Source organism: Micromys minutus (assembly GCF_963924665.1).
Source record: "Micromys minutus genome assembly, chromosome: X".
NCBI classification, from domain to species: domain Eukaryota; kingdom Metazoa; phylum Chordata; class Mammalia; order Rodentia; family Muridae; genus Micromys; species Micromys minutus.
Genome location: NC_137970.1, coordinates 82,846,628 through 82,870,890, shown reverse-complemented (window position 1 = coordinate 82,870,890; position 24,263 = coordinate 82,846,628). Strand labels below are relative to the sequence as shown.

General features: G+C 36.4%; 1 protein-coding gene across 4 annotated transcripts in view; it reads right to left on the bottom strand.

Moving 5' to 3' along the window:
• Positions 1-2,308: 2,308 nt before the first annotated feature.
• Positions 2,309-24,263, bottom strand: part of PAK3 (p21 (RAC1) activated kinase 3) — a gene marked incomplete at both ends in the record, with an annotated part of 85,489 nt that continues 63,534 nt past the window's right edge. For all 4 annotated transcript variants that reach the window (XM_080910839.1, XM_080910840.1, XM_080910841.1 and 1 more), the window contains 7 exons: positions 2,309-2,398; positions 4,000-4,137; positions 16,039-16,235; positions 16,674-16,773; positions 18,337-18,454; positions 19,813-19,925; positions 20,183-20,231. In XM_080910839.1, coding sequence (XP_080766965.1) covers positions 2,309-2,398; positions 4,000-4,137; positions 16,039-16,235; positions 16,674-16,773; positions 18,337-18,454; positions 19,813-19,925; positions 20,183-20,231 — 805 coding nt within the window. The remainder of the gene's footprint in view (positions 2,399-3,999; positions 4,138-16,038; positions 16,236-16,673; positions 16,774-18,336; positions 18,455-19,812; positions 19,926-20,182; positions 20,232-24,263) is intronic.

The following is a 24,263-nucleotide window of genomic DNA, read 5'->3' as shown; positions in this document are numbered from 1 at the left end:
CCAACAGTGACCTGAAGGACCACAGCTCCAGGGTCTTCTAAATAAGGATAACAACAACAACAGCAACAACAACAATAACAACAACAGCAGCAGCAACAACAACAACAAAGGCCTTTACAACATGCAAAGGATGTTAATTGATGTCTTGGATTTCCCAACCAGGGTTTCGGTTCTCTCTATTAGCCAAGCATAGCCACCAACCAATTGAATTCTATTTACATCCCAGGTATTTTGCGGAATTCCCTGGCACTACAAGTGGGAAATATCCTTAATTTAAATAAAATAGAATAAAAAATTAAGGTTCTTCCTCTCTCACTAGAGGTATGACATCTAAAATTTTAGGTCCAGATATCTCTTTGCAAAATAAACTTGAAATTAATATAATTATTTGACTTTCTTTTCACATTTGTCTTTTATTCCATGGTGGATATTCTAAGGGAAGGGGTAAACCATTCCCTAACTTTATAATGTAGGAAAATAGGAAATCCACCAGTGGTACCATCTCTCAACATAAACATATGTACTATATGATCATCAGAAACTCTACTAAAAGTGCTTTCATTTGAAGGAATGGATGGGTGCTTAAATGGACAGATAGCCCTCACAGAGGAGTGAGGCATATGCCACTCTTCTTGTTCCCCTCCCACTGAATGTAGGTAAATACTATTCAGTTTCTCTATGTACAAATTAAGGAATGCTGGAGAACATTGATTGTTGGCTTTTCAGAGGCTTAGAGAAACAACTTTCTAGAATCCATACATCTGACTATAACACTCACTCAACAGAGACATATCCTTTTCTATGCAGATGCCTTCCAGATGTTTTTTTATACTCAGAAGATTAACTAATAAACTTTTAATAAAGACAAATAGTGAAATAATAGTCAACCTTTGGATTTTTTTCAAGCCACAAAGAAATTCCACTGGACTATTTCTTGGGAAATATGAGTATAGATCAAAATTATTTTTGGTGAACTTCCAACATCTTTATGAACAAACTTTTAAAGAACAAAAGCCCAAGTAACTAAATAAGAACATACCATAATCAAATACCAAAAGAAGAGATTGGAGATACATAGAAAAATCAGTTTCGAGTATTTAGAGCCAAGTGTTGACTGGGATGTAACTGTCACTGACTTTTCAATTCTTAAAGAGATGAACACATTACTATATCACTGATCTCTAGATCTTTAAAAAAGTCTTATGTGTTATAAATTGCCAAAATGAATATTTTTATCATGAAGAACATTGGCTAATGGATCGATTTCCTCAGAATGTGCCTATTGTACAATGCTTATGTTACAGGAGCACAAGAGAGGATTAAGTTCACATCTTTTTATTTACTGCCCAAGGCTCTCAGAGAAAGTCCCATCTTTGTGTGAGTAAGGTTTCTCCCATTAGGATATCCTAGGTTGAAGGACCTGGACTGACCCAGCAGCACCGCCACATTTTCAGTATGTCTTTTTTCTGTTATCACAGAGGCCAACAAGCTGCTTTATATGATAATTCAACTACGACATTAGCATCCATGCGGAATGTGACAGGATCTCACAATTGGAACTTTGTTAGGACACAACGTTTAAAAGCCCATCCTGAACACTCATATTCCTCTCTGTTTTTGGAAAATGTCTTAAAGGAAACCTTTTCCAATACAAATGCAGAAAAATAGGTACACAAACCAAGCCACCACTACAGAAGAAGAATAAAAACTTGCGACTCTATTAGGTCATGGACATCCACGGCTTCACACAGCACTTGTTCTATTTTTTTTTTTTTTTCATTTTTGTTTGATTTGGTTTTTTTTTTTTTTTTTTTTTTTTTGCTTTGCTTTTTTGAATTTTTTTTAAAAAAACATTTTGACATCTTTTATTTTTCTGGACATCTAATGACAATGCAAGTGAAAAAACATCACGTTGGGTAAGGGGTGTTGAAAGAGGTTCGAATGGAAGAGGGACTACTCTCTAAACTTAAAAACAAACAGCACTATGAAGAGGGAGTGTGCATCTTTGAGAAATCTTTTTTTCTTCAAAGGAAATGCACAAAATGAAGGGATTCACTACTGGCTCTTTCGCTTCACGGTGGAAGTTGCCACTTCATGGCGACTTCAACATTGCCCTGTGAGGGCTGCGGTTCAGGCTTACAAATAAATTACATAATCTGAGGGAGTAGGAAAAAGGTTTATAAGAAGTTTCTCTTCACTTGAAAGTTAAAGAAGCCCCACTCCATTAGACTGTCTTTTCTTCTGTGGATTCTGAAGCAGGTTCTATTTCAGTCTTACTCATCGGGAGCCCGTGAGGGGTAAGGCGGTTCTAACGGCTACTGGTCTTAATTGCTTCCTTTGCAGCGATGATCAGAGGAGTGAGGCTGGAGAGAGGCTTGGCTAATTTTAAAAACGGATGCTGTAAAAGGGAGGGAAAGAAAAAGAATTACTAGAATTCTCCCTTCCCATTAGTACAGTGGTTGTCAATCATCCTAATGTGGTGACTCCCAAACATACAATTATTTTGCTGCTACCTCATAACTGTAATTTTTGCAACTCTTATGAACTGTAAATATCTGTAAATCTGTAAATATTTAATATGCAAGATATCTAATATGTGATCCCCAAACAGTCATGGCCCACAGTTGAAGAACTCTTGTGTTAGTGTGAATTTTCAAATATGCTCCTTTGCATTTGATTGTGTTTCGAGTCCTCATTGGAACACTACTTAATTAAAAAACCCCTGCCAGCTTTTGTCCTTCAGATTTCCTTTTTGGTTTTGGCCTTTCAATATCATGAAATCCTATGGAAATTCACTTGGCACAACTAGAAACTCTTCAGTACAGAATGTTTCACTTGGTAATAGGCAGACACTCTACATTTCTTAAACTGAAGAATGGTGCTGGATCTCTCTCAGGCTTGAAAAAGTATCTCTAACTGAGCATTAAAGCCAATTTTATTCTGAAACCATTGGCTTCCTGGCTGCCAAAGCCAATAGCTGTGTCTCCACCACTTATTATTGGCTCATCTGCAAGAGTTGATGCAAGCAAATCTCCTGTATGTCTTTTAAATGGTTGCTTCTCTGCAGATCTGTGACATTCTACTACCTCAGGGCTTTTCCTCCTTTTTTCATCTTTACTTCCTTTCCTACCTCTTGCTCACTGCAAAATATCTCTCATAATCTTGTTTTACTAATTAATTTCTAATAGATCTCTCATTTCCTTCAAAGTTTCAACCTATCATCTGCTTTATGGGGATAATTCACAAGCTCAAAGTGTGTATGTGTGTGTGTGTGTGTGTGTGTGTGTACAACCTGATGGCCCCACCGCCAACCCCTATCACCCTTCTGTCTTACTTGTCAGTTGTTTTCTGGATATTTCTTCTAGAATGTTTGCTTTTAAATTCAACATTTTGAAAGGTATGTTAAAATTGCCACAACAGAGTTCTTTTGTGTGACATAAGTTACAGGGACTTTGGAGTCAGAACTGTGAAGTTTATTTCCTCCAATATTAGAATTACATACTTGATTTTATGTTGTATTTATCTGTGCAGTTACATTAATGATACTGCATCTTTGGCATCTTTGGAAAAGGGGTGTGAGAAGGTTATAAATGTGGTAACAAGCATGGAAAGGTGTAGAAGTTCTGTAGAAAATAACCTCTGGCCAAGAGCACCTGCATATAACATCCAGAGGTGCAAGGTAAGTTTAGAACAAAAACCCCTAGCAATATGAGAGAGTGATCCCTAAGTTAGCCTTTCTTTGCAAAATCAGATTTCAGAAAGAACAAAAGTGAATTATAGATTAAAATGCAAATTCTTCTTTAAAAATCAAGGCAGCATGATCAATCAAGGATGTAATAGAGGAATGCCTATACTTAACATGCCCAGGTCTAAAATTGAATGGCAATAGCCCAACTCTAACGACATGTCTTTCAACAGAGTTCTCTTCCTGTCACACATTAACATGGAAAAAGCTCAGCATAATCCTCCCTTTGTAGATTGCCTTATTTTATTTTTCACCTGCAAAAGCTCCTTGGCAGATCCTCGTCTATCCACGTCCATCTCAAGACAGCGATTTAGGAAGTCACGGAATACAGCTGACAGTCTCTCGGGATTCTGGAGCTCTGGGGTTCCATTAGTGGCTATCAAATATAAGGCCTACAAAGAGTATACAACTCTGGTCAGCACATACATAGTAAAATTATGCATACAAGTCAATTTTCTTCTTATTTATATTTCAGAGTGTAATTAAAGTCCATTTTAGAGAATTACATGGACATGTTATCTATTAGAATGTGAGACTGAGAATAGGTTGTATTAACGGATAGTTTAATGGCTGACTCCTAACCTGGGTGGTTATTGATCTAATTATCCTTCATTAATAATAATACTTATTACTGTTATAGTAAAAGTTCTTTTTGTGGATACACCTTAACTACTATTGTTAGACTGATGGAAGGAAGTGTAAAAGATGAAAGTAACGTGATTCCTAGGAAAATGGATAGAAATCGAGAAGTTAAAAGAAGTCAGAGCCATAAAGACAAACATGATATTTTCTTTCATAAATGAAATCTAGATTTCATACACACACATATATGTATCTATTTGTGTGTGTACATATGACATTAAAGTAGAAGAGGAGCCACTGAGGAAAAGGAAGGAGACAGGCTGACAGAATAGATAAATGGGCGTCAGAATTATCCAAGTACTAACACAGGAACCAAAATGCCTTTCTGAAAGCAATCACTTTGAACAACAAACATGCACTATACAATTGCATGTTTTAAGGAAAAGGTTAAGACAAATCAACTTGTTAAAAGTAGCTTTCTCTGGCATCCCAATTACTGGGACTTGATAAAATATATTTTGCAGATTTCAATTTTTCTATGATAAATGCAATACTGATCTCATTATTTTAACCCCCCCCAGAAACAGTACTTAAAATACATTTTTAAAACTATGCCATCCAATCCCCATGTCTTTTACTTAGTTTTCCTAAGATTAAACATGTTTTTCATTAAACATTGTCCTTTGAGGAGAACAAAAACTGCAGACTATTTCTTTTTCAATAGTTTTTTTTTTCCATTTTAATTGCAACAGTATTATTTCTACTCAATTTCAACAGCAAAAATACACCCATTCACTTGCACTATGTACTAAACTGGCCTTTGTCCACTGGCATGGGAACCTAATTACCAAGTATAAAGCTGTTTCTATGGGAAAACACACTCTAGGTTCCAAATAATTAACTTTAAAATGAACTTTTAGAATACATCCTGTGTGTGATCTCAGGACTGTCTTTATAAAAAAGAAAATTGTTACCCACTGCCTTGCTAATGAGACACAAATACAGCTGTAGCTAACACAAACACGACAACCAAAAGGGTTTTCTCTTTTTGTTTCTCTTCTTTTCTTTCCTTTCCTTTTTCTTTTTTTTTTTTTTAACCAGCAAAGCCAAGTCTGAGATGAAGAAGACTGGGGAAGATTAACGATCATGTGATACTTTTAAAGAGTAACTGAAAACTCCAGGAAAATGAGCTGGCTATTAGAAACTGAACTAGAGACTTTGTGTAGCTGCTTCTAATGTAAGCACGAAAGCACGGGACCGTCCGTATGTTCTCCATGCCATTGGCCTCCCAACTTTCTACAGTTATTCTATGAGGTTCTCCCAATGCAGCATTTACATGGCCTTCATAGTCATCCACTTCTTCATAGTACTATTATCTTTGCTTACGAGCAGGACTTGTCTCAGACTTTCCGTATTTAGAACCCTTTGTTCGTAAGCACACTCCCTTTAACAATTGTATCTCAAACACGTGGTGTTTGTCACTCACTTATCACTTAGAAGTTCTTAGTGGCCTCCCATTGTCCAAAGATATGGGATTCAGATGGTTTTGCCCCAAATTCCTCTCCATGAACATTTGGGGTGGAGGACAGAAAGAGAAAGAGTAGAGATTTGAGAATCCTATGCTTACATAAAAGATGATTCAGTCAGAGGAGCTTTGCTTATCTTCCTATTTATCATTCCTAACAATGCTTTATTGGTCCACAAGACGCAGTAAAGATTGGCATGGCATATAGCATGGTTTGGTTCCTGCTTCCTTTGTCAGCTTTTCTCTGTTTGAGTTTCACCCTAGGGACTTTCTCTTCCCACTCCCACACATTCACTATAGCCAAAGCTCATGTATCAGTCACACCGAGTACCACTGCTCACTAAGGGAGAAGCAAGAATGCTTTACGTGTAGTATATATAAGGATGTGCTATCAAATGGGGGAGATATCAGGATCAAGCTAAGCACACATTTGATTGAAACAAAAACAAAGCAAAGCAAAACAATAGCAACAACAACAAAACCAAACCAGAGATGAAAGAGAACTTGAGAAAACTGTGTCAAGAAACATCACAGTTTCAAAAATTTATCTTTTCCAGCTGACACTGAACAGGGAAGGTGCTTATAATAGAACACTGTAGAATGTTAAGTAGGTTGTATTTTTCCTAAGGTGAGGCAATATAGGACCATAACATAGACTGTATTTATAATAGAAATATGATTAGCAAAAATAAAATAGCAACTGTTTCTACTAAATAAACATTAGCTAAAGTTTTCTAGTATTGCAGAAATCACCATGATAACTGTAAATATTTTGACAATTCCATACAGTCATTAAACTTTTCACTAGCTTTAATGTGCAACTGAATTTACTCAAACACTAAGAAAAAACCAGTGTATCTAATTAGAGAAATAATTGAATTGACCTTATTGGCAATTTCCGTAGCTGAAAGAGATCAAAGTCTTCACCGTAGAAGTTACCACATTTCTCAAAAGGAGTCTCAAGACAGTCCATATGTAAACCATAAATTTTCATTAAGACAGTGTTGCAATAGGACTATTTAATTAAAAGGCTTTCATTATAGCAGTTTATAAAGTTTACATTAAGTCATTGAAAAACAAACTGGGAGACTCTCAGTGGAATATGCTTGCAAGCACATGAAGTCTCAGCACCAATATAATGAAACACTTTACAAAGAGAATAGGGTATGATTGAGAAATTTCTTTGTGAGCTGAATATTTGGGACTCAAAGACCATTTTCTCGTGGAAATTATTTTATACATGGTGAGTGGACTCCCAGCCTAGTCCACACAGAATCTACTGAATATACAATACAATTGAACAATAGGAGTAAGAAGGTTTATTCATCCATATGTCAACATCAGTATACTATAACTATATAAAATTGATTTTATAAGTATTATCTCATATAATTCATACAACTACTCCCTGAGGTAAGTTATTTTGACTCTTAACTGTTAAGAAAGAAACTGCCCTGTGCAGTTAGGAATAATAACTTGTTCAGTGTCATTCTTCTAATCCGTTTTTGATTAGGAGTAATCACTATTTGAATTCAGGGAGTATGAGTTTAGACTCCATATTCTTAACTGCTGTTTGACACCCTCTCTTGCTTTTTAGTCTTTAGGCAAAGGCAGACAAGGGAAGTCAAGAAATGAGGCATACTATCTGTGAACACCTGGCATACTTGATTCAGTTTCTGCCTGTAAAGAGGAAATGGGCTGTTCTTTGGTCATTTTCTACTAGTTTGAAAATGGAGATCAAAAGGTATATACAGAGCTGGAAGTGGGGAAGAGGGAGGAGTGTGTGTGTGCATGTGTTTGTGTTTGTGTGTGTGTGTGTGTGTGTGTGTGTGTGTGTGTATACTCCTGGTTTATATTGTCAATATTTATGTGCAACTGAATTTACCCAAATACTAAGATAAAACCAGTGTATCTAATTGGAGGAATAATTGAATTCATGCATTCTGTATTCTGGTGTTTATTCTCGATGGTTCCTGCAATCTCCTGTTGTTGGGATTCCTTTTTCATTTCAGATTTTCTTTTACGAAATCTTTAATGACCAAAATTTGGCAACTGGCAAATTGACACCTTATCTAGTTTACTCATGACCTGGGATTTAAGAGGTTAAATACCAAAGCGTATTGCTGCTTTCAGTATGTTAATGGATTTTGTGAAAGGCTCTGACATTCCTTGTTTTTCCAGGAGAGTTAATAAAATCCAGTCTGCAAAAAGAAACCACTAGACATATACACTTCTGTATGCTATACTTTGTTTCAACTTCACACTGCAGCAGTGTAATATAGCATTGTGGTCTAATTTACATTTATATTGTCTTACAAATTCTCATCTGTCGCCAAAGTGTGAGGAGCTTAACTCTTAAAGAGTCATTTTAAATGAACTTAGGGCTCCATTTGCTTACAAGATGATAATAAAAGGTAACTAGGTAATATTGACTGATTGGGAGCCAAGCCAGCTTTGGAATATTTTTTCCCCCAAGCAGAAAGCTTTGGCCACTGCCATAAAATAAACACCAGATGACTCTGTCAAATGTCTTGTTAAGAAATACATAGCAGGCTACTTGCATTCATGACATGACCCTGTGTGATCTTTGCAGTACTCAAGGTTTGGAACTACAGAGCATTTGAAAGTAGAAGTCAGGATAACCACATAGATTTTTTTTAAAGGCAGGCAAAGAGAATGATCCAGGATGTCAGGGAAAGGTAAGAATCTGTGAGAGAAGAAGCAGAAGAAAGAAAGGCAAGTTCAGGAGCCAAGGGCCAACAGGGGTAAGGCAATTGGTGAAAAGAGGAGACAGAAATAAAGATAAAGGTCAGAAAATAGGTGATATCAAAGGAATCTGTCTTCTGCTCTTGCTCCATTTTTCTGGTCCTGAAATGACATGGAGATAAAAATGCTAATTGCTTTGTTTTGACCAGTGCATTGAAATACCCCACTCTACTCCAGTACTATGTATATATAATTATCATTTGTCAGCCAAGAAATTTAAAAGTTAAAATTAAATTAAAATAAAAATAACTATCACTGAAAAGTGACTATATTTAATAATCACCTTCTATACTGCTCATTTCATTACCTCACACTCAACTTTTGACCTAAAATATTATTTAAATAGTATGCATTTATTTGCATATCATTTCTTCCCCATGAAGGTTTTATCACTGCAGTGCTTCTCATAAATCATATCAGTGTGAGATTACCAAGTCCTACCTGCAGCATATTTTACACCATGATCCAACTTTTTTTTTGTTTGGGAAGGCAGGGAGTGGGGTGGTCTTTACATTCTAGAGGACAGCTTCGTTTTTTGAAATAAGGGTTAAACCAATGGGTCTCAACCTATTGGTCACTACCCCTATGGAATTGCATATCAGATATCCCGCATATTAGATATTTACATTATAATTCATAACAGGAGCAAAATCACAGTTATGAAGTACCAATTTGAATGTTTTTATGCTTGAGGTCACCACAACAAGAGGAACTGTATTAATGGGTTGCAGCATTAGAGAGGTTGAAAACCACTGGTTTAAACTCTTGGTTTCCCTTGGTATACACTGTCTTGATGAAAATAACGGAGTATTGCTCAACTCAGCAAAAAATGTCTTGAGGATCTTTGTATCAGAGTGCAAATGGTTTTCTAAAATGATATTGTGACCAAGTTAGGGAGGACATAAATCAAAACAAAAAAACAAAAGTCAGAAGTAATCTTCAATTTCAGGAAAACGCTGATTTTCTTGGTGAATTCATATTTCAAAAGCCATAAAATAAAACATTTCAGTGGGCAAACGTACAACCTCAACCCATGATTCGTTTCTTTACAGTGATCTTTGACTTTGATGGACTTAATTCCTTAGCCAAAAGTATGGTACTTATTAGAGGAAAAGGCGTATGCATCCCTGGGTTATACCCAAACCATCGGAGCCTGTAAGTTCTCTGAGGAATGATAAGAAAAATCACAGGATTCATGAATCTCTCTGGGCCAACAATCGTTCCCTGATCACCACAGTTTTAAACTTTCCTTTTCTTTGCCTGGTTAGTCTCTTGGATTTTACTTTGCTATGGAATCAATTTCCCCCTTGGCTTTCTTTTGGGTCATAATTTACCAGTTTGAACTGTCTACTTCTGTATAATCTTAATGAAACTTGCAGCTTTCATATGGCCAAGTCCCATTTTCCAATGATGAATTCTTAACAACCAATGATTCCTAAGGGCTTCCTATCTTCTGACAGGCAATATTTTTTCTTATTAAAAAGAAGCACTGTTACTATTCTATAATTATTTTACTTGCATTTATCCCAACTCTTTCCTCCTTTTAGGCATAGGTTAAGCCTTCAAAGGAAGAGGAGTGTCAACAACCCATCAATAAAGCTTGCTGTTCCACAGTGGCTTATGGAAAAAAGAAGGGAATGTTCCCAGCTCTCCCTGAAATATGTTCAAAACAATATTGACAGAGCACTAGTAAAGTATGCTTGCTTCTCTGGTGTTCAGGAAGTTTATGTCTGACTTTAATTCCAAATGAGCACGCGCCATCAAACCCAGACATTCCAAGCCACAACACAGGTTCCAGTGGTTGGAGGGAACGAGATGCAGTTTGGCCTTTAGTTGCTGTTTTTCAGTAGGGCTTCTCTCATTATGCATGATGCTCTTGAGACATACAGGCTCTCTAGAATTTCCCTGGTCATAAGAAGAAGAACAAAAAGCAAGAAAACTGACCTTTCTATAGCACTTTAAGTGTCAGTAAAGAGGTAGGAAGTCTTTAAATTCGACAACAGGCCTTCATTTGGATTCTATCATTTTTTTCTTCATAGTCATTGAGGTAATGTACTTCCTCCCATATATTTGACAACAGACCTTCATTTGGATTCTATCATTTTTTTCTTCATAGTCATTGAGGTAATGTACTTCCTCCCATATAGCCACACTCAGGGCTACTTTATGCTATAGTATATGTCAGGCACTCAGTTGCTAGCTTATTTAAAATGAACACCATTTTCAGAAGAGACAATTTTTTAAAAAAATGTTATCTTTTTTAAAGATATTTTTAATTATGCTGAATTAATATCATTCCTTGTTGAAAATGTGATAGTTTCAGCTGCTCATTTGAAATAATCTAGAATCATTAGAAGAGAGTCTCAATGAGTGACTGCCTAGATTTGGCTGACCTATAGGCATGTTTGCAGGGATTTTTCTTTATTATATTAATTGACTTGTAAAGACCTACCCTCTAATAAGTATTGTAGAAGAAAAACTGCTGACTAAGCACTGGCATATAATTATTAATTCCCTGTTCTCTCATCTTGACTGTGGACATATTGTGGCTGGCTGCTTCAAGTTTCCACTGCCTTGACTTTCCCAAAACAATAGGCTGTATCCTGAAATTATGAGTGTAAATAAATATTTTATCCCTTAGGTTGCTTTTGTCAAGATATTTTAATCTTAGCAACAGAAAAAAAAACCTATGACATATAGTGCTTCTGGGTTTCTAGGTCGAAAATGAAAAAGTGAAGAGCAAGATTTCAACTAGGTTTTGATGTTCTGTCTTAGGATTTTACTGCTGTGAACAGATACCATGACTAATGCAAGTTTTATAAAGATAACATTTAACTGGGGCTGGCCTACAGGTTCAGACATTTAGTCCATTATTATCCAGGCTGGTATGGTGCATGCAGAGCTGAGAGTTCAACATCTTCATTTGAAGGATGCAAGTGGAAGACTGACTTCCAGGAAGCTAGGGTGAGGATCTTAAGCCCATGCCCACAGGGCTATACCTCCTAATAGTGCCATTTCCTAGGTAAAGCATATACAAACCATCACATGCTGTTAGTTATGATTCCTTAAAGGAAATGTGTAAGTATAAGTAGAGTAAGTATAAGTATGCCCATTCCTGGCTAAACAACTCTGTTCAAAGAGGTATGAAGAACTACATTTCATTGCAGACAGTACTCGATTAAGGTCCTGCCATATAAGTTTGCATTTGGACTCATCCTAGTCCTAGTTTTCACCTTTTCCTAGAGGATAGAGTCCAGTGGCATTGGGTCTTAAACTGCATAGAGGAGTCCAAGGAGGGTGTGTGATTCACATCCTATACCACTGACTGCTTCTGGGACTGGTACCAGTGTCTTCCATTACCTCAGTGTTTAATAACCCCCTGTGAATAGTTAAAACAAAGGCATAAAGCAAACATATAAAATGGGCTAGAAAATTACGCATAAATTAGGACTATAAAAGATTCTGTATAGACCTCAAGTGGACCTCACTGCAAAATTTTTCAATATCTAAAGTGATTACAACTTGATAAGAACAAACCTATTATGTGAGAGAGTAGACTTACTTTAAAAAAAGAAAGGTAATTTCTTTGTGCTGGTAAACAGAACAAAGTTTAGTTTGACAGAAATAACTTTCTTTTATTTAGAATCAGTCTTTATAATAACAATTTTTAGCAAAAATTAATCATTCATTATCAGAAAAGGTGGTATCAACAAAAGACAAACCTTTGATTTGCATATTCACAGAGAAAGCTGGATTGCTTTAAACCCCATTTCCTTTGACAGAGACAAGATATAAGGCACTTAATTACTGGTGGCTACATAAAAATTCCCATGGGTCACAGAACAACATTTCTGGGTCCAAGGCCAATTACACTGAGTGCAAAGACGTCAGGGTCTTGGGGCTACAATGGAAGGGTTACCAACATTGTATCATTAATACAATTAATACCCGCTGAGCTTTTAAAAGCATATAATGAGCATATTAGGTCATACATTTACATTTTAAAATTCCAACCCTTTCATTACTAGGCAGAAAAAGTATTCCGTTTTTTTTTTTTTTTTATCAATAGTTAATTTTGTTGTATCACATGTATATCTGCAATCAGTTTTGGCAGTTTGCTCAGATGAATCCAGCACAACAAAAAAATGCAAGTCACAGAGACATGCAGGAAACTTTGTAAAGCATAGCCTGAGACTTTCTTTACCTTGAACCTGTTCTGTTTAATGCTACCTAATTATGGTAATTATTTTGAACTCTACAGAATTCTCTCCTCCATGGGAGTCACTGGGCCATGGGATATTAGATATTTCCATTGGAGAAATGCTGAATCCAGTAAACGAGTGAGTGAAAACGTTAAAAATATATTTTCTCCTCATGTTCATGTATTTATACATATATTTTCTACAGTGAAGTAAGCATAAGATCTGTGATTTATATAAATTATTTATGACTTTCATGTGGATTCGGCAAGATGGATATTATCCCTATTTCCAGAAAGGAAATGGGGTCAGGAAGGTTTGAAGCAACTTACAAATTGGTCCAGAGCTTTTAAGTTTCATGGTCAGGACATACTTGGATCTGTCTAACTACTTAACAGAAATTTATTTTTTCCCCCACAAATGCATGCCACCCTCTACAGTACCATTTTATCTTCTTCTCCTCACTTCCTTCTACTTCCATCTGTTTCAAAGCCTACAAATAGTAGACTTGTGGTAGATTGGGGTAGTTTTAATGGAAGACTTGAGTGCTCTTTCACACCTTCCTAAAGTTGCATGATTTTTCTAGTTCCCAACTCAGTGTACAGTCACCAAAATTCAAGAAAAAGTAGGCTCCCTACAGTGTCAACTGTATCTTTTTGTCTCTGATTTTCTCGAGGGTTCAATGAATACATTGTTTTTTTTCAAATCCCAGATAAGGGCATCTAGGCCAATGTGTTTTCTCTAAGAATACAGCAGGACAGCACATTTACAAAGAAAGCTTAAGAGTATTTCTGGTGTCTAGAAGGGAAGAGCTTCAGAATCAGGTTGGCTCAACATGGACTTGCTGATTATTCTCCCAGAGGCTGGTCAAGATCTCTGACGATGAGAGTAAGACACCAAGTAAGTCCATCTTTATCAGTGGAATTCAAAAAGGCAGTCTTTCTGACAGCTCTTTTTTGTTCATAGTCTTAATGTAGGCTCCCTAAACTTTGTGGTTTATTAGTTTGCAAGTACTTGTTTTGATAGAAGGCTATGGATTCTAAGAGACAAGCTAGTAATTATGAGTTCTGATCTCAGGCTAGAAGATGACCATGGAGATTAAAACCCATTTCCTTTTCTCCCCCCTAGTAATTAGCAGTCTAGCTAAGGGGAGATCAGTTATGACTGGAAAAACAGAAGAGAGCAAGAAATGCATTCCTGAGACCAGTTAGTTGCCTTACCGAGCCATTTATTTAATCCTTAAATTCTCCAGGTTGTAAATTACTCAGCAGAAAGCAGAAAGTAAAACTAGCTGTGATCCATTTAGTGCTACACTTTGAAGACTTAAAGGAGGAAATCCATAGAAACAACAGACCTGGTGTGTTCTTTCAGTGAGGTTTCCTAGTGGGCAAAGGTACTAAGACAATACAGAAAAACCCTCCTAATTATCCTGATGCGCTCTTCCACAGGTCAGAGGTGGACTTGATTAAACTCACCGAGGGCTGACCCACAAATGGTGGGAAAATGCTCCTTCTTTCATACTCAGTCCTGCATGCAGCTAATCAATGAACACATCTCACTTCCAGATTGTTTTGTAAGACAAGGGTAACAGTCATAGAATTCATTAGGGCTTTCATAATTGTTGTTTTCTAACTGGTGTAAAGACTAGGACCAGCAGTCAAATGCCAGAGTAGAATCAAAGGAGAAAGAATTAAAGACTTCTCTCTCTGTATTAGAAACATGGCTCTGAAGTATACAATTTTCAACTGCAGAACAACTAGACATTTAGTTCATAGATTTCTTTGCATATATAGATGCTTACAGCTAACTATCAGACTGAACATGGGGACCCCCATGAAGGAGCTAGAGAAAAAAACTGAAGGACCTGAAAAGTTTGCAATCTCATGGGAAGAACAACATTATTAACCAACCAAACCATCTACAGCTTCCAGGGACTAAACCAACAACCAGTGAGCACATATGGAGAGACCCATGGCTCCAGGTGCATATGCAGCAGAGGATGGCATTGTCTGGCATCAATGGGAGGAGAGGCCTTTGGTCCTATGAAGGCTCATTTTCCCAGTGTAGGGGAATGCCAAGGTGCTGAGGTAGGAGAGGGAGGTTGGGAGAGAGAACACCTTCATAGAGGCAAGGGGAGGGGGAAGGAGGATGGTAGTAGGAGGAAAGAGGATAGCATTTAAAATGTAAATACAGAGAATATCCAATTTAAAAAGGAAAAAAAGAGAAAGTCACATATATTTGGCTTGAGTAGAAATTTTTCCAACATAATAAGAATGCACTTGACTGATTACTAAGGGTAATAAGTTTGTAGATAAAGGATAAAACACAGTATTAGACTCTAAGATAATGACACAGACACGGCCTTTGGCACTGATGCTGTATATGAGTTTTAAGAGTAGATTTGAATCTGTGGCTATTTCCTCTTAAGAACAATCTCCAGCCCTTTATGCACAGGAAATACTGCTTCTGGTGTACTGTGAAGCTACATCCAACCCAATAGCTTCTGACTTCCATCTCCATTAAGCAACTGCTTCTTTTTGCATTTCTTTGACTTTTACCCTCATGACCAACTTCACATCTCTGAATAAAGACACAAGATGGGGTTCTTGTTTTATTTTATTTTTCTTTGCAGGGGGTAACTGAACAATTTGAGGAACAAACTTCCAATTATGTAGTAAGAAACTGAGTTATCTAACTCAAATCATTTTCATTTCTCTTCTACCTGACTGTCTTCTAATTACGTTTGTGATTACACCATGTTGCTGCCCTGTCTATGTCTGTTTTATTCACTGCCATCTAAGCTGTTCTTGCTCAATGACTTGTTACTGATTACAAAGAAAAATCCAATGTCAAAATGATAAGTGTTGTGGAAGTGCATTGTTTTGCTTTGTTAAAGTAATTAGGAAACCAAGGTTTTGTAGGCAAATCATTTAACCATAGTGGATGATAAAAATGCCCGTTCTTCCCACATTTTTTTTCTCACCAATTTCTAGAGTTTTACAGTAGAAAGCCATACATGAAAGAATATTTTTTTAAAAAAGGCTCTTGTTAGAGGGACTGAGATCAAGGCACTTCCTGTTCAGAGCGATGTTTGCTTCGTGTTACTTGTTCCAAAAGAAGTGTCAGTTCTGACCAGTTTGGGGAATTATAAAACATCATTTTTATTCTATCTCCCATTTTTGGGGGTCGGGGTAGGAAGTGCTTACATGTTCCTGACTTACCCTGAGTGGATTTTCATTAAGGTAAGGGGGTTCACCTTCCACCATTTCAATGGCCATGATTCCCAGAGACCAGATATCAACTTTCGGGCCATAAGCTTTTCGAGTTACCACCTCAGGCGCCATCCAGTAGGGAGTTCCCACCATAGTGCTTCGTTTACTTTGCTCAGGAGTGATTTGGGCGCAGAACCCAAAATCAGCTGCAGAGAAGAAAAAACATCTATTAAAATAAGCCCAGATAAATTTTTTTTTTTGCAATCGCTTCTTTTCTCCTGTTGCTAAGCCCTCCTTTAACATTAAATCAACATCTGGAAAGTGCCTAATTTATATCCTAATCGTTTCCTGATCGCTCAGCTGCTCCTGAGTTTAAAGGGGTCTGAAACAATTGACAGAAGTTCTGCCATTTTCTGTACACATCCATAGAGGTACCACCCAGTCCTTTCCGCCAGTTAGTTATTTATCATCTGTTAATTTTAGATGCCACTAGAATCTAAAATCTTAAATCTAAATCTTGTTACAATTAAGTTCTAATTGTTTTCAGACAAATTACTTTTGCTAGCCATTAACTTCTCAACATAAACGTTCAAAGAGCAGAAATTACCCAATATTTTCTTAAATTTTGGAATGAAAATACCTACTCAGTTTAACAGAACCATCCATCCCGAGGAGAATATTGTCACTCTTTATGTCTCTGTGGATCACTTGGTTTGAGTGCAAGAAATCCAAAGCTTGGAGGCACTAATGGATGAGAGAAAAAAGTTCTAATTATATCACAAAGAAGGTTTTTTTTAAGTTCTATATTTCATATCCAGGCAAAATTTGGGAAAGTTTGTGATTACATATTGCTAAGTGAAATTGAGTACTTTCAAGCCACATTAGCATTTACACCAGGGAGGATAGTAAATCTCATGTATGTAAGGGCTCCCATGCCATATATAGACCCAACCATGAGGAGGAGAAATCAAGGAACAGTACTAGTCATCACTACAGTCCTATTGACCAGTTAACATAATTATACTTTGCTCTAGTTTTCTAGGTGATATGGATTCAGCTTGGTCTCATAGAGACGTTGTAATCCTCAGTGTACATGCTAAGGTTTAATTCAGTAGATCTAGTGTGGGAAACGAGAACGTGCCAGCAAAATGATTTACTTGGGCTATTTCTGATAGATTTGAGGACGGCTTCCAGTTCTCAAGTAACTAAAGGTACTTGTTTGGAAATGTCTTTGTCTTGCAATACTAAAGAAAAAAAAAATACAGGCTCAGATAGAATAACCTACAAAGTGAATCTCAACTTCATTTTTGGCATAGGAGAAAACATGACTTGTTGCTATATGTGTATGTATAGAGTAGGAGAAATGGGAGCAAGTGGGGGCAAAGAACGAAGAAACTAAAGAAAACCATGTTAGGAGAAATATTACCTAATATTATTTAGCCTAGTTGCACTTTCAAAGCTTTTCAAGTTTCCATTTCATTCTGTATAAAATTTCATAGTGAAACTTCACTGAAAAGTGTATGTTGTAAAAAGAATGATGAAAATAATAAAACAAAGCACCACTGAATTGTCTAGAATTTTTTTAAAATAATTTCTCTATAACTGACAGATCCTCAGGCCCACTAGAGGGTTATGAGGAATATTCCCCGAATACTGCAAAAACAATTACTTTCTGTGGTTTGGGGAAAGTGTTTTAACTGCTTTCTAGGACCTTCAAGATAGGTCACAACACTTGTTGCCTCGCTTTACAGCCTGAGCTCAATTCCCAGAACCCACAAGATGGAAGTCCCAAAGGTTCTTATTTGATTTCCATATGTACACATACTACACACACACACACACACACACACACACACACACACACACACACACACACACCACATTAAACATTTAAAAATAGCCTTCTAGAAAATAATAAGAGTATAATGTAGTCTTTATTTTATGGGACTTATATGGAACAAGCAGAACACAGCAGTTATTTTGTATAAATTTTCCTCAGATCAGAAAGGCATTCCACGAGAACATAACAATTGACCATGTTTCTCTGACACTCCTTCATGTGAGCTTAGATACAGTGTCCTCTGAATGGCATGTTAGAGCTTATGAGAGTCACAGAAAGATAACTGAAGGGTCTGACAAAAAGATGATACAAGGGCATGACATTAAGTTATAGTTTTAATACATTTTCCATTTTTCAGTACAAAAATACCCTGCTTTTATTTTGATTCTAGAACCATTCCAAATAAGCAGTAAGAAAACACTGGCAAACATCATTTGTCCCCAGAAAAAGACATTTTCTTCTCTTACCTCTCTACAGACAGCTGCTATCTGTCCTTCATCCATACAGGTTTCTGTGACCACATCTGTCAAAGAGCCACCAGCCAAGTATTCCATGACTACCCACAGTTCATCACCCACTAAGTAGCTATAAAAAAGGGGGAAAAACACTGACTTTAGACTAAAGAAGTAGAGACTCTAATATTCTCAGGCCTTATTTGTGATGAAAGCCGATCGTGAAGAGGGCCACACCAATCTTTAAATGATTATTGAAGATCCAACTTCAATGTTTAAATATAGGAACTAAGGTCACTGGATAACATCAACATTCATGAAAACACTAGGAGGTTATTAAAATCAACTAGCACAATCTTCTAATAGAGAAGAATAACCCCAGTGACTCCACTCTGTTTAATACACATGTTTCTAAGCCTGCTGTGGTCCCACCACCTTGGGAGGATAAAGCAAGCATGTTGATTCTGAGTTTAAGGAGAACCTCAGGTATATGATAATTTCCAGGCCAGCCTAAGTTACAGGGATATTTAAAGAACAAAGCAGACAAAGCAAAAGCTTATCTCACTATGAAATAAGACTTTCGATTCTGTGCTGCTCAAATTATAGTACTTTTGGGATCCACAAGGCAAATCTCTTAAAATTCAATATTCATAGGTTCCATTATCGTTAATTATGGAGAAAAACCTAGAAATCAGCCCCTTTTTGAAAAATGCACGAATGCGAGTTTTTACAGAGCTATAAATGCAGAAATCGAATTGATGCCATACTGTTGCAGATGGGCCATAAAGAGCACTTCGAAAAACACTGATTCAAACTTTCAAATTCAGTAGTCCTTCTATCTCTACCACATCAGTGTGACCTAACACTGACAGCAAGCCCTTAAGCTCATGGAGGTTGAGACCTTATTGTATTATTGTATTTCCTTTGCATCTTATCAGAAAAGTCAGCAGAGTGGTATGAACATCCAAGGACTGAAACTCAGAAGAAACAGATGTTAACCAGGGGAGAAGAGTTAGCTCCGTCTTTAAGTGCCTATTTGTAACACACTCTTAAGACAACTGATGAAAGAGACATTAATTACCTGCTTTAGGAAAAAGGGTTAAGATTAAAGTCTCACTTCCCCAACCTCACTGACAGTTAATCATAAAGCACCCATTAAAGCAGGTTATTGTTGTCTGCCTTCTTTACTCAGCCTCTCAGGGGCCATATGGCTCCAAATAGACACTCGATGAAATGTTTCGGACACCATTTCTTTTTCCTATACGTAGTAGTGTATTTCCTGACAATATGGAGCCACCACCCTCTAAAGGCAACCATACAAACTACTTAGGTTTAGAATCAGGTCCATCAAACAGATTATTAGGTGTTTGATGGTTTACAAAGATTTACTTTTTTACTTTGTATCATTTCAGAAATATTTTTAAATAAATAGACAGGAAAATAACATCTCAGGAAGAAAACACGTAAAAAAAAAAAAACCCACCCACTTACCTATCTAAATAATTGACAATATTGGGGTTCTTATTTTCCCTCATGACAAGAATTTCATTAATAATTAATTCCTTTTTGGGTTGCTGTTGAAGGTTCATTTGCTTTATGGCCACCTGGAAGATGAATACCACACAAAACACGACTATTAAAATATGCATGAATATAAATGTTCGAATTCTTCATCTACTATTTTGTATCTGTTCTATAACTTGAACCTTTTCTTGGTCTGTCATTATCTATTTTAAATGTTTTGCATATCACCAAATTAATCTCCTGTCGTAACCTAGTGCTACCCACCAGACATAAGTTATGAACAGGAAAATGTGATAAATACAAGATAAAGTAACACAGACCCATCAGTAGCACATACCTCTTGTCCGGTTGCAATGTCTAGTGCTGTATAAACAGTTCCTGATGCCCTGCAAAAGTGAAAATTACCCAATACATAAACAATTCACAGACTACTGTTATTTTCCCATGTATGAAAAATGTGCGTCATTTTCAGGTAAGTTAAGTTAGCAAGATCACGATTCAGTGTTGAGGTAACATTGTGGCAGTTTCTTAATTGTGGAAAAAACACTTAATACTAGATCTGGTGTCTTAGCAAATTGTAAGTGCACAGTATTGAAACAAGTGCCTTACACAGTAATTACATCAGAGACTAACACAATGAATTCTTTGTAGTGGACTGGGACCTCTCACTAGACTTTCTGGCACCAGTTCCTGGGTCCTGCACTAAGCATTCATGAAATTAGCATACTGGCCTTGTTCTTCCTAAGGAAACCCTGTACTATTTTTCATATCGTTTATGCATTTAAACAACCAACACTGCATGCCTCTGACTAATATACAGCAAATTTAGGAAAAGAATAGCTCATCTTTTGCTTAAGCCATTATTTTTAGCATATGGACGGAGTAGCTATTTTTTGCATCTCTAGCCAGTCATTTACTGAATCGGTCAGTTTCAGTGTGTCAGTGCTGTGGCTACACAAAAGAATAACACTGTGGCTCAGTTATAGAGATTTTTGTCTTTATTTTTATTTTTGCTAAATTTCTCATCAATTTCTGTGAGTTTTTACTCCTGTGAAACACCTATCTTCTTAACATCTCATTCTTTTAACTCTTTGAAGTATTTATGCTTCTATTTTAACTTTACTTAGATTTTTTTCCCCTTGCTTTGAAAAGAGACAATGTATTGTCCATCTCAGAATCCAGTATCTTTCTGTGAATCATACTTGTTTTCTAAAAGTCTCCTTATCCTTATCTTCAGTTGAGGAAGTATCCATTTTGTGGTGGCAAGCAAAACAGCTTGAAAAACAATCTGTCCAATGATTCATTTCCTAGGAATTATAATGCTCCGAGATTTAGGTTACATTTAGAAAGATATTCTATCTCTCTCTGTGTCTGTCTGTCTGTCTGTCTATCTATCTATCTATCTATCTATCTATCTGTTTATCTGTCTGTCTATCTGTCTCTCTGTCTGTCTGTCTGTCTGTCTGTCTGTCTGTCTGTCTATCTATCTATCTATCTATCTATCTATATCTTGCCCTTATGTAATTAAGAATGTCCTTGCTGTTATCTTTCTACTTCAGCCTCCCTAATAGTGGAATTACTGTCATGATCCATGATCCATAACTCTATGTCAAGCATTTCTTTATGACTCTTTCCCCTTGATGATCCACAATATTTCTCAAAAGCCTGGGATGCTTATGTCACCTACCCAATGAAAAGGAAGTGGGTAGTGTAGTTTAAGACTTCTTTCACTAATAGCAGAGATTTGAGACTGCCTCACCATCACAAGCTGTGCAAACTCTGGCAGGTAATTTCCCGTCACTGAATTTCAGTCCTTTCAGAAAGAAGTGATCACAATAGCAGGAAGTGTGTATTGAATGTGTTCTGTGTGTCAGACACAGTGTTGAGAAGTTTATAGACTTGATTTTATGAGTTTCTCCCCTATTTTTATATATAAGGCAGTTCTATTATTCTCATCTCATAAATCAGGAAGCTGAAAGTTAGAAAGATTGAGTAACCTTCCCAGAATACACAATGTACAAACTACATTCTGCTTAGCTTTACAATTAGGTTTTGACTAGGATAAACATCAGATTTAATCTCTAGGTAGTACCTAATGAGCACTTGGTGATTCTCAACATGTATGCCTATATCAAACAAATCTATTTTCAATATTTTACATTATAGATTCTATATTCAGAACATACAGTTGATGCCCAATAAATATAAATGAGCAATTTAATAAAAACATTCTTAAGCAAAAACTCAACTGCCAACTGAATCTTTATGATACAATTCTTTCTTGTAATAAGATATCAGACATTCCTGAGTTTGGAGCCAGTATGTTATGTGATTTGTCCTTTTGAACTCAGAATTAGGATGAATTCAGAGGAATAGATTGTCTCAATCAACTTGGTGCTTACTTCAGCAGAAGTAAGCCCCGAGGACCTCTCCAAACCTAATTGCAAACTATGTTTTTTAAAAAAATATTTATTTGGTTTATTTCCATATATCTAAAACACATGCATACCTTCAGATGCAGAAGGATGACAGTATCTGTAAAATAAGATACTAGAAATACCTCCTGTATGACTTCAGAGTATCAAATGACACAATCTAAGAAAGCATTTGGCCCGGAGCCCAGATCATCCCTGAAGCTTAATATGGCCACTGCTGTTGTTATTTATTATTGTTGCTGCAGGAATTCATTTCAAAGCCGAAGAGAATAGATTTACTGACTGTGGGCTAGAACCTCCCAGTGCCCTAACCCTAACAATCTTGCTAGCATGTCTTTCCTTTTCAAAAGCAGGTTTTTTTTTTAAAGGATGACCTGTAGGAACACTTTATAGTGATGCTTTAGCCTCTCCCTTGAGAAATGGTTTTGCATCTTTCTTTTTTTTTCCCCTCTCTTTAAGTTTGGAACATATTAAATAAAAATCATATATAGGGTTTTATAAAAGAAGTAAGATGGGAACTAGTCTAGTTAAAGCTAGAGTGACAAAAGGCCAGCCTGAATGGTGTCTTTACCCATGGGTATTCCTTCAACCATTGAAGCTCATTTCTGCTGCCCAAGGGAATAAAACCATGATTGGTAAATCAAGAGGCATTAGTGTTTATCATCTTTGGAGAATTACCTTGAAATCCATTGTTTTCTGCCTTTGCTTTTCTGCTTTGTCTCCCAATTTCCTTCAGCATTTTATTATCTTAAGGTTGCTAGAGCCTCAATCCTGAAAGCCCAGTATCCCAGGAATAACAATACATTTGTATAGACTTGTTGATTTAATGGCCCTGACATCCTAGAGCATGGGTTACTAACTAGAACTAAACAGCTCACCTTCATTTGTCCTTCCCTGACCTTAAAGGATAGATGCAACTGTTCAGTAGGTGTCATTTTTCCCTTCCTCCTCCACATTTTTGTTCTATCTTAAAATGGGTTCATGTGAACATCCAGAAACCTAACATATTATTATATTACTAATCAGACCAACTTCTCCATGGGACTTTCAACTAAAAATGACTAAGTTCAGATACTGTAGAGAAATTTAGTATCTTCTTTCCATTATAGCTACTATACCTAATATTTACACTTCAAGAATTGAAGATTGATTTCTGACTTAGTTTCATGAGAGGGTTTTTAAAATTATTGTTGTTGTTGTTGTTGTTGTTTTTCCTCTGAGAGATCTTATGATCTTCAAGTTTATCCTTAATCATTTCCGTTGCCTGCTGCTGGGCTGAGGATAGCATTCCTCATACCTATTTATTCAAATCATTGCTAGTTAAAATCCTATCATTTTCTAGTTGTATGACTCTCAGCATACATCTTACCTTCGATGGTGGATTAAATGTATGTAAGGCCTTAAAAGTCGCATAGTTCTGGCACATACTAAGTGTCAAAGAAGTTTTAATAATTATTATTTTGTTGGTTGTTTTCTAATATAGCAAGTAACTTCCCAATTGTAGTTTATAGGTGACTAGGAAGCTCTTTACATACCTGGGGTTTTCAAGATACATAATATTTCAAAATTAATAATAGAAATCCAATATTTACCTAAAATACTGATAATTCAAATATCACATTTATATCCTTTATGAGTAGGATTTATCAAAATGTGACTGTTGAATATCACATTCTGATAGTCTCTAAACTTTCTATCAGTTAGTAATGCATAATTAGTTTTGCTTGATAAAGTAGAAAAATTCAACTATTAATAAATACAGTTTGTGGTCAAGATTTCATAGCCTAATTTACAAGTAATAAGTTATTTGTTTGTAGGTGATTAGCAGGTGGTAAAGCTGAAGAGTCCTCTCTTCATAATATTTATAGCACAGTGGTGAAAAGGAGACAGCACTCATGGTATGCACTCACTGATAAGTGGATACTAGCCCAAAATGCTTGGAATACCCACAAAACAATTCACAGACATTATGAAGCTCAAAAA